Below are 17836 nucleotides of genomic sequence, written 5' to 3' on the forward strand. Positions count from 1 at the left end.
CTTATAGTAAAGCAAAAGGGAGAAAGAAGTAAATTTGGATGCAGCTCAAGCATGGATACTTAGCAATTATTTTGTTGAAGGGAGATGAGGACAGATGAGGAAATGGATGAGAGGTGCTTAAAGCTTGAAGTTGTGAAAAAAGTTAATAAATGAGTAAAGAAGGATTGGAAGTTGGAAGAGACTTTGGGACAGTCTTCTGTCTACCTTAAGTTCTAAGAATGAAGCAAAGTCCAGACCCTGAATCCATTTTCCATAGTAATTTGGGAAAAAAGATCGGGTGATATTTGTCAGAGGAGGGCTGCCATGACAGAGAAATTAGAGAAAGAGCAGAGCATGGTGGAGACTAAACCAAAAGGAAACTTTCTTCTAGGCCTAATGAAGAACTTACTGTGAGGAAATGGGATGAGTCATAAGTATAGACAATAAGACAGTCAAGAAACATCTTTGTCATCTGCAAACACGTTGGAATTCACATGTTTTCCATTTTGAAGTTGTATGAAATACAACCTCCCAAAGATTTCATTCCAGAAGGACCGCTTGTACACTTGCTAAAGGCAACAAACTCAAAGGTCTTAGTAATGAAGTAATCTGTTATTGCATATTGTGGTAATGTAGTTATAGCCACAAATATAGGAGCTAGATGGGTTTTCACAGGGAGTGGCAAAAGCTTTTATTTAACTAATTGGTTTAGCTAAGAAAACAGCTAAATTTCTAGTCACACAGCCTTGAACCTCATGCTCCCTAATGACAGAGCTGAAGTTCAGATCCTTGTCCTGAGTGTGGAGCATCTTAGCTGAGTTCCCTATGTCTTGGGCTGTTGGCTACTCTAGATGATATTTCTGGCTCTTTCTTACTCCTCTGTGATAAAAGTCGCTAGGGAATTTCATTGACACAGGGAGTAGAAATTACTCTGAATTCTCTAAGATTTTCACACAAGGGAAAATCTTTCATAGAATCATAGAATCATTAAGTTTGGAAAAGACCTCTAAGACCATCAAGTCCAACTGTCAACCCACCACCACCATTCCACCTGAGCCATGTCACAAAGAGCCATGTCTGAACATTTTTTGAATACCTCCAGGAATGGCAACTCAACCACCTCTCCCGGCAGCCTGTTCCAATGCCTGACCACCATTTCCGTTAAAGACATTTTTCCTAATATCCAATCTAAACCTCCCCTGACAGAACTTGAGACCATTTCCTCTTGTGCTATCGCTCGTTACTTGGGAGAAGAGACCAACACCCACCTCACTACAGCCTCCTTTCAGGTAGTTGTAGAGAGCGATAAGGGCTCCCCTCAGCTTCCTCCAGAATAAACAACCCCAGTTCCCTCCACCTCTTCTCATAAGACCTGTGCTCTAGACCCTTCACCAACTTCATTGCCCTTCTCTGGACACGCTCCAGCACCTCAGTGTCCCTCTTGTTGTGAGGGGCCCAAAACTGAACGCAGTATTTGATGTACAACCTCACCAGTGCTGAGCACAGGGGCACAATCACTGCCCTGCTCCTGCTGGCCACACTATTCCTGATACAAGCCAGGATGCTGTTGGCCTTCTTGGCCACCTGGGCACACTGCTGGCTCGTGTTCAGCCACTGTCAACCAACACCCCCAGGTACTTTTCCACTGCGCAGTTTTCCAGCCACTCCTTCCCAAGCCTGTAGCGTTGCATGGGGTTGTTGTGACCCAAGTGCAGGACCCGGCACTTGGCCTTGTTAAACCTCATAGAGCTGTCCTCAGCCCATGTATCCAGCCTGTCCAGATCCCTCTGCAGAGCCTTCCTACCCTCAAGCAGATCAACTTGGTGTCATCTGGAAACTTACTGAGGGTGCACTCAATCCCCTCACCCAGATGATTGATAAAGATATTAAACAAGCATTAGAAAAAGGAATTGGATCCCAAATCAGTAGTGCCTGCTACTGTAGAAAGCTAGTAAGGAAAGACATGAGTGCAGAGCCTTGCTATTTGTAAAGATGTGGCTGTTGTGAGAACTAATTGTACTGCAAATCCATACTTTTCAGTCATTCCGAGGATCTTCATTGGGCATGCACTTACAAGCACACGCAACTGCAATACCAAATTGGTCAAGTGTCAAAGACTGAAGAAGTGTTTTTCTGAATGAGCTAAATCACTGCTGCTCTAGATTCAGCTATTGCAACACTTAATGTGCATCTGACTGCTAAGTACTGTGGCTTTTCTCTTCTCCTCTTTAACTCCTCTTATTGGGAAGGAAGCCTGGGAGTAGTAGTCTGTCCTTCAAACGCACTCCTACAAAATAGGATCACCCCTGTATTCTTTATATCTTTCACAACTACATGCTTTATTTTGGATTTTATTCAGTTAATAAACTAAAGCAATTGTTCACTCCTGTTGTCTGAAGTTGAGGTAAGAGTTTCAATCAGTATCTCTGGAGTTTTCAAGAATAGAATCAACCAATGTATATGCACTGTAATGCATATTTTTAGCAACATGGATAGACTATGGGAAACATAAAAGACAAACCCTGCTCAATGCTTAAATGTCCTTATAAAATGAACTTTTTAATAAAAAGGCCTGAGAAAGAATCACATTACAAATCTTTTTGGATTAGTCATTGCCTTTTGCAACCACCACTCCATACTTAACTATGGTGCTGCCCTATATGTATACACTCTGGGAAGACTTGACCCATTACCTTATTAAAAAGCAGTTCCTAAAAGGGGCTGTGAACACTTACTCTCCATTGTGGTTAAAGTTGTCATATTGCAGAAAAAGGGAAGCATAAATGGTCTCAGTCAGCAGAGAATAGATCGCAATCATGATGAGAAGTACTGCCAGCTTCAGGACAGAGTTGAGACGAAGAAAGACTGCACAAGTCACCATTGCCAGCACACCGGTGAAGACAAAATACTGAATAGAAAACAGCAGTCGTTACTTTCAGTGATCAGTGACTACATATTAACTCCATAAATATTTACATGGATGATGAAGTGATCAGAAGTATAAAAAAAAATCGCTCTGGATTTCAGTGCTCAGCTAAGCCTTCTTAGGGTGCACGGCACTTTGAAAATAAGGGGTTTGCTAAAATAGAATATGAAATTACAAATTCCTTATTTCTCATGCTGCCTCCATGTTAGCACAAATCCCTCTCTGTGCCTTTAAGGCATTTTCATTGTATTAGAAGGGAAATGCTGTATGGTATATTGAAAAGAGAAAAGGGAGAGATGTAATAGTTTACTGATAAAAAGTCAGCTGAGAGAAAATAATTTATATTCCTCTGGATTCTGAACTACCATAAGACCCACATTAATCAGGATGGGAGAATCCTATTCCTGCTTTAATCCTTTTCCCATGCTACTTGCAGAGAGGATAAAGTCACAGGTTTGAGCGTTTTTTGTTTTTTTTTTTTTTTATTATTATTATTATTATTTTTAATATTGCAGTTCTAACTTAATTATATTACTCTCTTAAAATATGATGCCTGGAAGTTTTATTCATATCTTACTTTCTAATACCTTCTTTTTCTCATTTTTCTCAATGATTAGTCATCTGTCAAATGCAATCCACACAGCTGATACTGGATATAGAGAGACAATCATGGCCATGAGCCATTCAGATTTAAAATAGAAACACCAACACCCACAGTCCAAATGTAGTTTAAATTAATTCCTATCATACATCTTTAGGAGAGATAGCATTCATTTTTCTGAGTACAGTTTTTCTTCAGTACAGTTCCTCTTTAGGAAAGTCTGCATCCCTAAAATTTGCCACATACTGCTGGCAGTATCATGACACAGCCATATAACTTTTTAAACAGCATACTTCTTATATCTACACATGAACAACCCATTGATTTTGTTATCTGCTTACTCATCAGAGAGAGGATTTCTTTTTGTTCCAAATGCAAATTTAAAATAACTACAGCAGAATGACTGCTGGTTTTTGCAATGTAAGAGGAATTAGTCTCCATTAGCTTCATAGGAATTCAGTGTGTTTTATTGCAGTAGGTGCATTGAATCATTGCTGGATGTGTTTCCAACAAAAGGTTCTGTATGAAGTCCAAAGGTTGAAGCTTGGTTCTAATGTCCCATTAGACAATAAGATTAATTCCTCTGTAATCCACCTCTGCTTTTTCTATCAGCATATGGGTAGAAGTAAAGGTTCAGCTTCACAGTGCTGTTGAGGCACCTGACTCCACCACCCGTGCACACATCACTGATTCCAGGTAGTGGTTGCCATGTAACCTTCGTGTATCTGTGCCTCAGATTCAAAAGTACCCTTAGAATTACCTCAGGATAGGAGCAGATGTCTGTAAAAGATGCAGATGAATTGAATGTCTCATTCTTCAGGGCGACTGGTTTGTCAAAATCACACCATAGCTGTCAAGAAAGAAAACAAAATCAGGGCTATATTGTGCACTGGTGGCTAAATGCTTGTATGGCTGGATGGATGGGTTTAGGAATGGAACTCGCTGACATGCTCCTTTCTGTGCCAGCTCCCTAACTGGCACTAAGGATTAAATGGACAGTAAGAAAACATACTGTGGAGATTAAATGGAAAGGGGGGAGCTATTCATACTACAGACATTCAGCATCTGAGTAGCCTTCCTGTGCTCTCTTGTTGCCAAAGGTGAAATATGAGCTTCTCTGGCAGTTTCAAGAGGACTGATGTTGGACTCTTAAGAATTACCCTCTCACTATTGCTATAAACTATCGAGAAAAATATTAAATTGGGAGGATAAAATCAGGCTGCATGTGTGCACTTGTCTGCAAGCAGTTTTTTCTGCTACATTGCTATGGACAGTGTTATCCTTCTAGATGTGGGACAAAATCCCATGGCGTCATACAGAATTGGCTTGTGCCAAAACATAATGTAGTCCTAGAACTGCAACTTCGCATGCCTAGAATGGAAGGGAAAGAAAATTCATTCATGATACAATGGTTCTGAGAATGTAATACTGCCTTTCACTGTTATGACCTGCATTCATTTTAATGGTATTTCAAACCAAGTGTATTAAATATAAACAAAACAGCAATGTTGAGTTGCAATACATTATGGTCTTAGAATACAGGAAAGAAATCTTTAATCGTTTCATATTTTGCCAGTTAAAGCAGATGGAGTCTCCTGTTACACATATTAACACATATTAATCCAATCTGGATGTTTATGCTAGGTCTTTTCATCAAGCCGGTATGTACAAGCTAGTTCCCCTGTCTTTCTTTCCAACAGAGTTAGAGAGTTTGTTTAATGAGGCCCAATTTCTTATAATTACATTCTAATGAATTTTGAACCTGGAACTCTCTTGTTTGTTCTTTCATCAATTCAGTCATCTCTGCAGTGCAGCAACATTATCTAGGTTGTCTGTGCAGTCCTCCATGACAACAGATAGTTAATGGTACCTTCTGAAAGTTTATGAGGTGTACAGAACCTCTGTGCGTGGCAGAGTGCCATGACAACCCCTTAAGGTGTCTTTTTAAAAGACTTTCAAGATCAGGAACTTTATTCTAATGTTACAGCAATAAGAATACACTTGATGTAAAGAACTGCAAGACTCATTTCCTCCCCTGGTGAAACCAAAGCCAAATGGCTCTTGTTAGAAAGCCTCTGAGTCTTAGTACCCTCCAAATGGGTGCATTTGAACTCAGTGGATGTATACAGCTGCGAGGCTGAGCTGCATTCCCTGTTCTTAAATGCACACAGATCCCTCCTGAGCAAAGTATTATTAAGGCAGGATTTTGACATATGAAATAATGAGGTTATATGAATGTTGTGATTTCCTGTAGGACTCAATGATTCAAGTCATTGCCATTCTAAATGTATGACAATAAATATAACTGTTTACTGCTTTATAGAAACCCACTGGTATGACAGTAAAAAGATTTATATCTCTTTTGACTGTTTTTGGATTAGCCATCCCACAAGATTGCAATGGATGCAATCTTAAAGATAATCCACAACACGTCAGGGAGGATCTTGTTAGCATCACATCCATAGCAAACTGGGTATGGATAGCACGTTAGAGATCATCTTGTTTCAAGAACAAGATTAATTCTACTAAAATATTTCCTGACAGATATTTGTCAAACACAATTTAAAATCCCTAAATTCTGCAACTCTCCTTAGTGATCTATACCACAATGTACCACTGTCCTTATATTCAGGAAGTTTTCAGCCCTATTGAACTTCCTGTCATTTACTGTATTTATATTTTCTCTGTAAGGATAACAATCAATGGCTACATTATTCTTTCTCTGACTAACTCTCATATCAGTGACTGCTTGGTATCACTAAAAACACAGGCAGATGCTGAATCTTTACAAATTGGCAACCTAAATGCAATCATGGAAGAATGACAGCAATGAAACTTAATAAAATCTCAAATCTGTTAGAAAAAGATGAAGCAAACCCTTGAAGTATCAGATTTCAACATACTTACTCCAATGATATAATAATTATAATTATTTGATTATTACAGGATAATTATTGCTGCTGTTGTGTTGTTATAGTTGCTACTGTTATTACTGTCACTTAGTGCTTTCCTGGTATCATCTAGATGAAAATAAATATTTAAAAAGAAAAAAGTTCCGATGAAAAAGCTACATCCATAGCAAAAATGTGCTTTACAGGAGGAAAGAGTGATGAAAAAATTACTTTTAATCTATCAGTGAGGTATTCACCGACTTCTTGGCTCAGGCTTCAACATCAGCAAAGTTGTCTGACATATTAATCTGCTTAATTCATAGAATTATAGAATCATTAAGTTTGGAAAAGACCTCTAAGACCATCAAGTCCAACTGTCAACCCACCACCACCATTCCGCCTGAGCCATGTCACAAAGAGCCATGTCTGAACATTTTTTGAATACCTCCAGGAATGGCAACTCAACCACCTCTCCCGGCAGCCTGTTCCAATGCCTGACCACCATTTCCGTTAAAGACATTTTTCCTAATATCCAATCTAAACCTCCCCTGACAGAACTTGAGACCATTTCCTCTTGTGCTATCGCTCGTTACTTGGGAGAAGAGACCAACACCCACCTCACTACAGCCTCCTTTCAGGTAGTTGTAGAGAGCGATAAGGGCTCCCCTCAGCTTCCTCCAGAATAAACAACCCCAGTTCCCTCCACCTCTTCTCATAAGACCTGTGCTCTAGACCCTTCACCAACTTCATTGCCCTTCTCTGGACACGCTCCAGCACCTCAGTGTCCCTCTTGTTGTGAGGGGCCCAAAACTGAACACAGTATTTGATGTACAACCTCACCAGTGCTGAGCACAGGGGCACAATCACTGCCCTGCTCCTGCTGGCCACACTATTCCTGATACAAGCCAGGATGCTGTTGGCCTTCTTGGCCACCTGGGCACACTGCTGGCTCGTGTTCAGCCACTGTCAACCAACACCCCCAGGTACTTTTCCACTGCGCAGTTTTCCAGCCACTCCTTCCCAAGCCTGTAGCGTTGCATGGGGTTGTTGTGACCCAAGTGCAGGACCCGGCACTTGGCCTTGTTAAACCTCATAGAGCTGTCCTCAGCCCATGTATCCAGCCTGTCCAGATCCCTCTGCAGAGCCTTCCTACCCTCAAGCAGATCAACTTGGTGTCATCTGGAAACTTACTGAGGGTGCACTCAATCCCCTCATCCAGATGATTGATAAAGATATTAAACAAGACTGGCCCCAAAGCTGAGCCCTGGTCAGTTTTCAGTGCTGGAACATCAATTGTGACCTGCCTCCAGCTGGATTTAACTCTGTTCACCACAAATCACCGAGCTTGGCTACCCAGACAGTTTTTTTACCCAGAAAAGAGTACACTTGTCTGAGTCATGAGCCTCCAGTTTCTCTAGGATGATGTTGTGGGACCTAGTATCAAAAGCTTTGCTAAAGTCCAGGTAGATAACATCGACCTCCTTAGCTGATTAATTCATGCAAACCTGCCCCATATTTCTGAAGACATCCAGATAATCAGGGCTCTATTGTACTTGCATATAAGTCCCTACTGTTTTACCCTGTGTCATTGTATAGACCTAGGCCCACTGTATTAAATTATCTATATTTTTGTCTAGACAAAGCTACTAAGCAAAGCTTGGTACATGCCTTTTCTCAGAGATATACTGGTAAACTCTGCTCTAGATCTGTCATGCTTGAGAGTCTTAGTGGAGATGTGTAAATCAGACTAAACTCCCTGTGTGGGCAGTGGAGAGAGAAAATTTCCCTTATTGGGACCAGCATGATCAAAAGAAATCTTTGGGGATGCCTGTTTTTCTGCACTGACTATAAAGTAAACTGAGAGTAACTCTGCTTGTAGTTTGGTACTTCAGCTAAGGTGAATCTGGGCCAAAGGGGTTTGTCAAGCCACTAAATGAGCAAAGGCAAAGTATGTTTAGATTTTATGCTTTTAAACTTCTTTTTCTATGCTGTGGTTACTGGCTCAGCTTGACCTGCTCCATCCTTTCTTTGAAGGTATTTTGTGGGTTCATTGATATTTCTCATGTTTTTAATCTAATTAATGGGAGAACTGTGAGATGAAGAATTTAGTATCTATGAGAATTACTTGGGTTGACAGTGTTTAAGAAAGTATACCAACATGGTCCTCAAAGGGTAGATATATTGAACAGAAAGTAGCAAAAGGGTTTAAAAACAGATGATACTCATGAGGGAGAAATAATTAGATATTTCAGAAATACATAGTTTCAGCAACAGATTGAATTTCCTGAAGCTGTGGTACTTTGCCTTTTATATTCAAATCATAACTGCTTATAAACACATTAGTTAGCAAGTCCTGTAGCAAGCTTAATAATTCATAAATCGCCTTTTCCTGTATAATATTCCCTGGTTCCCTATAAGCTTACAATATTGATGATGGCTCCAAGAAAATTAATCAGAATGGATGCAAATATAATGACATTCCTGGCCAGGTAGGTCTCATTAATCCAGCAGCAAGTTTTCCGGAGCATTAAGGGTAAACATTTGTAATCCTCTGCTGTAGTGATTAGCACAAGAGCGGAGTGCAGCATAATCAGAATAGAAAACTGAATGACCATTGGTATCACCCTGGGAAGAAAAAAAAACAGAGAACCCAGCATTAAACCTCAGCACAATACCACTGCTAATAAAAATAAATGTGTAACAGTTAAGACTAGGAAAAAATCAGTTGTCATAAATCTGAGACAATTAGTCTAGGAAAAAACACATGAAAACAAAGATTGGTTCATGTTCCATAGGTCTGCCATTGTTTCACATGGTTTCTTGCTGAGAAACTGCTGTTGAAGAAACAAGCCAGGGAAATCATTGCCAGTGCCTCTATCTGTCTATATAGAGTCTGAGTGGCAGGAATGTCCTTTCTTTTGGGACTCAGTTGTGCCTTAAATTTCTTTTAGAGCAAATCTATTAAACCTGCAGGATCCTGATGCCTCTTATGTATGACCTGGTTCCCAGTCTAGCAGGTTAGTTTGGGGGTAGTTTAGTAGCGTGGTACTTTGTATATAGCACAACACAGGTCTTAAATTCTTACTATGAGGGTCATAGACTCTAAAGGGAAAGCAATAATGCAGCCTGTTTTCTGGAGTAAGTCAGGATATAATAAGTACAGAAGTAAAAGGTTCCCCTTATTTTAATTAATAGTGGATCAACTGCAGCTAAGAATGTCATTGGTTTCTAAAAAAGCAAAAGAACTGATCTACTGTTTTCATGGAAGCCCTTTAAAATGCAAAACAGATGAAAAGGTGTTCTATGATCCAAACATGTTTAAATAAAACATGTCATTTGGCATACTCTATAAACTTTGTTCTTGCAAATGTGATCCTTAATGAAGTATTGTTAAGTGTGTACACAGAATAGACAGTTCAATTCCTCTGAATAAACTGTTAAACCCCATAATTTATTCTAGTCTGACTTCCATTATATTTTTCTAAATGTATTCCTTTTTCCTGCTTAAAGCTGGGGCCTGAAGTCAACCAAGAAACTGATGTGGTTGGGAAATGCAGTAAATCATTTTACTTTGCTGAGAAGAAAACACTCAGAACTTCACAAGTCAAGTTTTTTTGTCCCCATTTGTGCCATCATTGTCTTCCTGTGTCTCTTTCTCCAAAGATCAAACCCATGCAAAAAAAAGTAACTCCACTACTTCTGCAAACCTCTCCCTTCTTCACTCTGCTTTCCCTTGCCTTTTTGCTCTAAGGAGAATGATTAAACTTGAGACTCTGAATTGAATGATTAAAATATCTAGTAACCTAGTTGTACACGTGCCAGTACACTACAGTAATTCAATCATAATGTCTAACAGAAAAAATCTTTGGAAGTGGACTGTCAGGATGCTACAGGGAGAATTCTGCATTTCCAGGTGCTGAATGTAGGTAAGCTGTACTCTGCTCATTAAGCCTTCTCTAAACGTATGTTTTGTCTTATTGAAAACATAAATTTTCAGATTTTGCTACCTATCACCTATCCCTCTTCTCTTCGGGTAGGCTGCGATGCTATTTGTACACTTGTGCCCTACAGTAAGACAAATTTAAGGGTGCAAGGTGGAAATAGAATTGAAAACATCAACATCGCTCTTCTTACCTCATTTTTCAGGTCAGCCACGTCCACTCCCTGAATATGAATGGACTATATCTCAACCTACCTGAAACTCTCCTCAATTTTAGGCTATTCAAATTTGGCTTTAGAAGAGCAAATTCTAAAGTCATACAGTTCTGAATTCAGATCTGTGGTTTGAGCCTGTTAACTAAAGCTTCCACCCTAGAAAGTTTCACCTTAAGCTAACAGGTATGTAGCCAACGAGAGGAGGAAACCACACTGAGATAATGGCAGGAGAGGATACATGGACATAGCAGGACAAGCTTGAGAATCAGTCTGTGTCGGAACTGGTATTTCTTAGCTCTGGCCATGTTTGCAGGTGATGGATAGAGTCCAAAATATTTGCACCAAGGAGACACCAAAGATGAACTGTGTAGTTTATGTGAAAACTGTGAGTGTATCTTCCTCACAGTACTGATATTTGTAGAAAATACCTTGAGAAAACAGGATAAATGAAAATATTTATGTTTAAAAGGAAAAAAGATTTTTTTGGAAAAAGTAGGCAGAAGTCAGAGTATATGTGGGGAAATGTTGGTCATGTTGAGGGAAAGGATATAAAGAACACGTGAGATACAAGTGTTGAACTGGAAGAGATTTAAGTGCAGAACTGTACTCTGGTATTCATTAGCCTGCTTATTTTTAAATATTATCTCTTACAAGAATGTTCTGATTTTTAATGCCCTAATTTAGCTGTGATGATAGAGATTGATATACATTAAATCTGGTGGTGTTTTAAAGTAAACATTTGCAAAAATATTATTCCTTTCTGATCACCCAAAAAGACCTGCTGGGACAGTGACTCCTTTAAATTATCAGGGTAGAATAACATGCGATTTTCTTCAAACTTTCTTGTTTATCACCTACTAAAATTAACCAAACTAACACAGAAATATGATCAAGGCATAAGATTTTGAAAACAGCATGCAAGCCTCAGAATAATTTACAGTAACACAGCTATGGCTTATATATACAGCTCCTGTTCTCAGAACCTCAAAATTAATGAGACTTGCAAGGTAGGAGTCCAGAAAAGAAAATGGGTTAAACAAATAAGAAACAGAAAACAAGGCTGTAGTTAGCAGAGAGTTTTTCTTTTGGAACATGTCTGAACTGCTGTAAGATATATATGCACAAGTGATATTTTCTGTAGTGTTAAATTATATTAGAAAATTTTTTGAAATAAAACATGAATAATATCAAAATGGAAGTTCTTCTCTCTAGTGAACTGAAATAAGATGAATTATGCATTAACTTCCATTGAGAGCTTCCATGTGGTTATATTAGCTTTGACACTGTTCTGTTGATGTACCCTTGGTACGAAATGTTATCTTACACTTGGTTTCGCATTTCACTCCAAGAAGCTTTGTCAGAGTTTTGTATGTCACCTGAATACAGGACACAGTGGAGCTTCCCAAAAAAGTCCCATCCTCTCCAGCAAGCTCACCCAGAAGTAAATTTTGTTTTTGAAAGAAGGAACAATGTAGCCAGTAAAAACAAACTGTACTATGAAGGGAAAGGTGAATAATAAGGAAACAAAGACTGGAGCAATCAAAAGTTTTGTGGGAAGAGTCTCAGGACTTGCTGAAAGTCCCAAGTAGATATACAACGCAATGATGCCTTGAAAGCACCTTCTGTCTGTGGAAATACACAGAAAGCCAAGGGAGAGCCAGTCAATAAAGCCGGGGAAAAGCTGGACAACATGTTCATGGAGAACTAGTCAAGAGAGTCAAGAGGGCTCATCAAGAGAGGTGTGTAGTTTAGGATACAATTCATCTCACTGCACAGTAGTCTCTTACATTTATTCAGGTGGATACACCTTAAGATACATTGATTGACCTGTTCTCCAGTGGCTATACTTTGAACCCAGGGTATGGACACTGACAGATAGTTAGGTGAGATTAGTTCCCTCAGCAGTATTCTGCAGTAGCCTTCTTGCTTCCCAAAGGCAAATGACTGAGATCCTCTTTGGAACTGAAAGTTTCTATCTATATCTCAGATATATATATAGACAATCTATATATGCAGATGTGGCCTACCAATTCTGCAGACCTGACCTGATCCAGCTCTAAATGAAACCAAGTAAATGCTTTCAAAAAGATTAGGGTCAAGCCTCAAGAGGTAAGACCTGAGGACACTAAACATGAGTTCTTATTTTGGACTGCCAAACATGTAAGACCCAGTGTTATTGAGTTGAGGTACTATAACAGGGGCATCTAGGGACCTAAGACTGGGATGTCGATTCAAAATGCAGCATAACTGCTTAGGTGCCTAAGAAACCAAGGCCTTGTATTTGTTCATGATAAATATATAGGCAACAAAAATCCTTCTACTGTATTTGTTTGAACACCAATGTGTTTGTCTTTTGTCTAAGCCTGCTTGAGATAAAAACAAAACTGAAGCCTGCACACCCATGACCTCCTAGAGGATCCATCCAGTATCTGTGCAAAGATTTTGTTAACAGCATGCTGATAGAATCAAGTACAGCAGAAGACATAGCCAAGGTTAGAGGAATAGGAACGAACAGCCATAATACTCTTCTGTCCATGAACTTCCTGCAGAATTAGGACGCCTGGGTTGGATCCTCTCTTTATTCAGAAGAGATTCTAGACCAAATGCTTTTCTTTCTAGGGGTTCCCTTACTGTCAAGATCAAGTGAAGTTTGAAATGGAGCTTTTGCCTTCCCTCCTTCTTGTGTACAGTTGCAAATCAAGAGCTGAGACAGAAGGAAAACTTACTAAAAGGGAAGATGCAGGTGTTTAAGGGAATAACAGTCTGAAATATTTTTTTCTCCCTTCACAAGGATAACCCGGTGAAAAACTGACAGAAATAAGAGTAGTTCAGCAGTCTACTCCAGTATGATCTATTGCCCATGTGAGCATACAGAAAGTTCATTGCAGGAAATGAATCAAACTCCCAGGCCTCTCAGACAGAGAAGATGAATCACTGCAAGGTTGGCAATGTAACTTAATGGCTTCATAGAGGATAATTACAGCAGAAATATGGCATTAATTTATGTCACTTAGAGTAATTTCCCCAGCTCAATATTTCAAAGAATAAAAACTACTGCAAAAATTTTTAAATTCAGTGATGTGCCTGCCCTGTCAGGGAAAAGTATGAATGGATCAAATATTTATCCTATGGGAGACAGATATAAACTGAGATAAAATTCTGAAACTCTCATACACAGTAGATGCAATAATAGAAAGATATTTCCTTTCTTGAACATACAGACTAAGGCAACTTATCTGGGAAACTCCCTGAAGATCCTTGGTAAGATATGTTTTCCGATTATTTAAATAATGTTTTCTTTCACCGTGTTTGCAGAAATCCCCAAAAGACTCAGCTCACAAAAATATTCAAACATGTACTTAAGCAAATAAAAAATTCCATCCCTGTTCAACACAGCACTGAAGCATTCACCGAAAGATACATAAATGTGTTGTTAGGAAATGAGTAAGTTACCATGAGGAGCGTGAATTATAGTTCATTAGTTGTTCCATGGAAATTATATCCATGCTTTTCCACTGTGGTAGTTTACTTCTCTGATATCTACTAGAGGTATAACATGAGCATGCAGTTATCTCCAACACTGTCTGAATCCAAATCCTGCCTAACTTTGTAATAGCTTCTTTATGTGCTCATATCTTGAATTGTTTTTAGAACTGGAATTTAGGAAATTTGGATTGCCAGATTACTTCCTCATTCAATAAGTTTAAGCATATTGAAATCTTCTTACTCAAAACCCCTCATCCTATTATTTTAAGGCTGTTCAGCTGTTGACCTCTGCTCATTTAACAAGCACGTTTTTTTAAGACTGAAACAGAATTTTGAAGCAGAGTATCAAAATTTGAAATATGAAGACCAAAATTTGCCTTCTTAAATCTTGACAGTGGTCTACAGCTCCTGAAAGAACATAAGAACTGCCATAAAGCACCCGTGTGGCTCCAAATCTTTCTCAAAAGGGATAGTGGAAAATATTCTTTCCCTAAACATCTTGCCATGCTCCAGCAATCAATCTCTAAGGGCATTCTTGAGGCTAAGTTTCCACAATTTGTTTTAAAAGCCCTGCTGATCTTATCATGTAGGAATTTATCTAATCTTTACTTGAACCTATTTATATTTACAGGCTCTTCAACATTCAGTGACGGAAAGGTCCAAAAAACATTTGCGAAGTGCAGACAAAAACACAAGACCGTGGTGCAAGATGGGAAACCAGAAAGTGAGACAGCTGCAGGCAATGTGCTTATGTGACTCCTTCTCCCCTAATTCCGACAGCATTAGACACTCTCACAAGAATTAAGAGAGATTAATCTGTGCAGATAGAAAAAATGTCATGGTTTTTTTTGCTGGTGTAACAGTGATTGATATAGCAGCAGAAATCTTTTTGGAAAACAGGTTTGGTTAATAAGATTCATAAATCTTCTTGTACACACTGAGAAAAAAATGAAAAAACCAAAACCAGCTACCAGAAGTGAAGAATTTTGAATGTGTATTGGGAGAAGAACTTTAAAAAAGCAAACAAACTTGCTAGCATTAGAGCAATATAGCCCATAAGGAACAGCAGAAGGTCAGGGACTACTCCGGGTACTTTCCCAGATGAGAACTACAAAATACATGGGACACCACTGCTGCAGAGTGCAGTTGCCTGCCTGCACCTAACTACCATTTTGGTATTCTTAGACATAAACATGGTGAACCAGGTCTTCCAGAGATGATCCAAGAAATATCACTAGATTACTGTAACACAATACATGCCTTATTTCTTATACAAATACTGTATTTTTAAGGTTATTCTACAGGCGGGATAAATTAAGGATCTTCTCAGTACCAGAAGCCACCTGAGAATTATGTTCATCTGGGCATTTCTTTTTTAGCACCTGCTCTGCCAAAGACCAAATGGGACCAGGGGCATCTTTTAGTGGCAATCATATTCTGCTGCCTCTGCTATGATGCTAGAAAACTCACCTTAGGCCTTGTACACACTCTTGTGTCCTCACTACTAAATAGTAGACAAAAATGCCAGTTGATGGGTTTGACTGTGTGAAACATGTGGACACAGAGGTCTCGGCTATGTCACCTTTTTGTCACCTGGATAGGAAGTTGTTGCTTGGTCAGCCCCAGATAAAAGCAGAAGTGAGAAAAGATCTACCAGATCACCTCGTTGCTTTTTCTTCATGGCACAAGATTACTTTCCCCAGCAGGGTAATACTTATCATCAGCAACAAAGCACAACAGTACAATTTTCTTATGTAGCATGCAAGAAACAAAACCAAAACAATCACTGAATCCCAAGGGGATTACCAGTCACTTAGCAAAGAGGCACCATTGTAAGTCGGGATTGTGTTTTACTTCAACACTGGAAGCAGCAGGCCATACTGTGTCAAACCTTTGTAACCCACAGTTCCCACTTATCCCCAAAGGGGTTCTGCTTAAAAACATAATATGAGTAGATGCTGCTGTCTCACATGAAAACATGTAGTTGCAGATAATGTGATACAAAAGCAGTTAATATTGGGAAAAAACTGAAAAAATATTTCCAAACACTTTTTGTGGAACAAGCAGATTTTATTGGTTCATTCCACTTCAGTCCTAGAAATGTTATGCCACTGTTCCCCCAAGAACACCTTCAGATATATAGAGATATATTTCTGTATTTACCTGGAAGAAGGAAGTAAGCTTTGGATAGCGGTGATAAATACAAGAACAATGAATGCGCACACCAAGTTTGATTTGAATACTTCATCCCGCATTTGAGAATACTAGAATAAAAAAAAAAAAAAACAACAAAAAAACAGAAGGGTAAATTAGCTTTTAACCCATGCAGTAGTTTCATAAAGACTGATGCACATAGGAGAATTTGGGGAAATGAGCAGGAAGTGCTAATAAATCAATAAACCTAAATTTGTTTTTAAAAATTAAACACAACAAATAAATCATTAATAAGCTGATAAAATACTTTATCTAAGAGAGCAAAACCCTGTAATTTGCAATACAAAGTTGTTTTACTTGGTTGCCACTTTTTCAAAATTGTTTGCTTTGAAATTCGCCAGGTACATACTGGGGGCTTGTGCTGCTGAGTGGAACAGTAAATACTTAATAGCTTAACCAGGGGAACCATGGGTTTCCTCACCTGATGGCAAGCACTGAAGTCAGCTGAGACTTTGCATGCATGAGGTCATGGAGGTGTCTCTGTGTTTGCCAAATTAAGGCCAGTCCGTTTTCTTTTTTATTTTTCTTTTTGAAGAAAAGTATGTATTTCGGGACATTCTGTGACTATTTGGGATGTGGGTCATGATCTCTGTATCCTAACTTATTCAGAGGCTATGCATGAACTTGGCAATAGGTGCATTCTCCAAGGAGAAAATGAAAGTATTACTTTTTAACAGACCATCTGAGTTGTATTATTATTGTTTTACTGCAAAAGTATTTTTCTCCAGCATATCAAACCACTGGAAATGCTAGCAGGTTTCCCTTTTATGGGAGTTACCAAGAAATTACTCAGATTGATATCAGATATCAGAGTCTTTCTCCAGCAGTTTGGAAATAAGGCAAACTGCAGTTATAAATGCCTAGAAAGCATTATAATTGAGAAAAATTAAAACCAATTAAGAAATGTATCAGGAACATACATTGAGACACTCCAGCTATGAATCACATTTTATAGCCAATCTGCTCTTGAAGGAAGATCCTATCTAGACTTAGATTATATTCACTACATGGACCTTCTGTAGGGACTTCATCTCAGTTGTAAACATCTAGTCAAAACAGTCTCAAGCTCTTGAAATGGGAAAAAGGCTTCACTCTTCCCTGCTCCCATTTGCTATGAGTAAGAGGTGGGGTTTATTTGTTGGTGTCCCTTATTTTGACTCCTCATCTCCTGTGATTATACCCTGTGTCTGCTGTTGGCAGAGGCAGTATCATTTTGACATGATTTTCAGGCACCTCCACTTCATTTTGCTGCTGGAAGCCCAGGGGCACTGACTGTGGGTTCATGTGCAGGAAAACAGAACGCCATCAGTCTGCTTAAATAACGGACCAGGGCTTTTCTTCTGTTGCGGCACAAAAAGAACCAAAAGGAAAAAGAAAGGTACGTTCTTTAAAATATAACATGAAATCCCAACTGTTCCTTAGGGAAATTATAGCAAACTAATTGAATGAAACACAACCATGGAATTTCCTGCTGTGTTGAGCATTTTGTGAAAAGGGCGAATGCTGTGGTCTAATCAGTAACAATGTTGTGATGAGAAATTGTTAGTATCTCTGAAGCAGCACAAACACCGATGATTAACATAG

General features: G+C 39.0%; 1 protein-coding gene across 2 annotated transcripts in view; it reads right to left on the reverse strand.

The window, feature by feature from the left end:
• Positions 1-17836, reverse strand: part of ADCY8 (adenylate cyclase 8) — a 137992-nt gene that overhangs the window by 22067 nt on the left and 98089 nt on the right. For both annotated transcript variants that reach the window (XM_075085835.1, XM_075085836.1), the window contains 4 exons: positions 16202-16302; positions 8821-9022; positions 4267-4356; positions 2715-2887 (listed from right to left, as the gene is read on the reverse strand). In XM_075085835.1, the coding sequence (XP_074941936.1) occupies positions 2715-2887; positions 4267-4356; positions 8821-9022; positions 16202-16302 (566 nt within the window). The remainder of the gene's footprint in view (positions 1-2714; positions 2888-4266; positions 4357-8820; positions 9023-16201; positions 16303-17836) is intronic.

Source organism: Phalacrocorax aristotelis, chromosome 2, assembly GCF_949628215.1.
Source record: "Phalacrocorax aristotelis chromosome 2, bGulAri2.1, whole genome shotgun sequence".
NCBI lineage: Eukaryota > Metazoa > Chordata > Aves > Suliformes > Phalacrocoracidae > Phalacrocorax > Phalacrocorax aristotelis.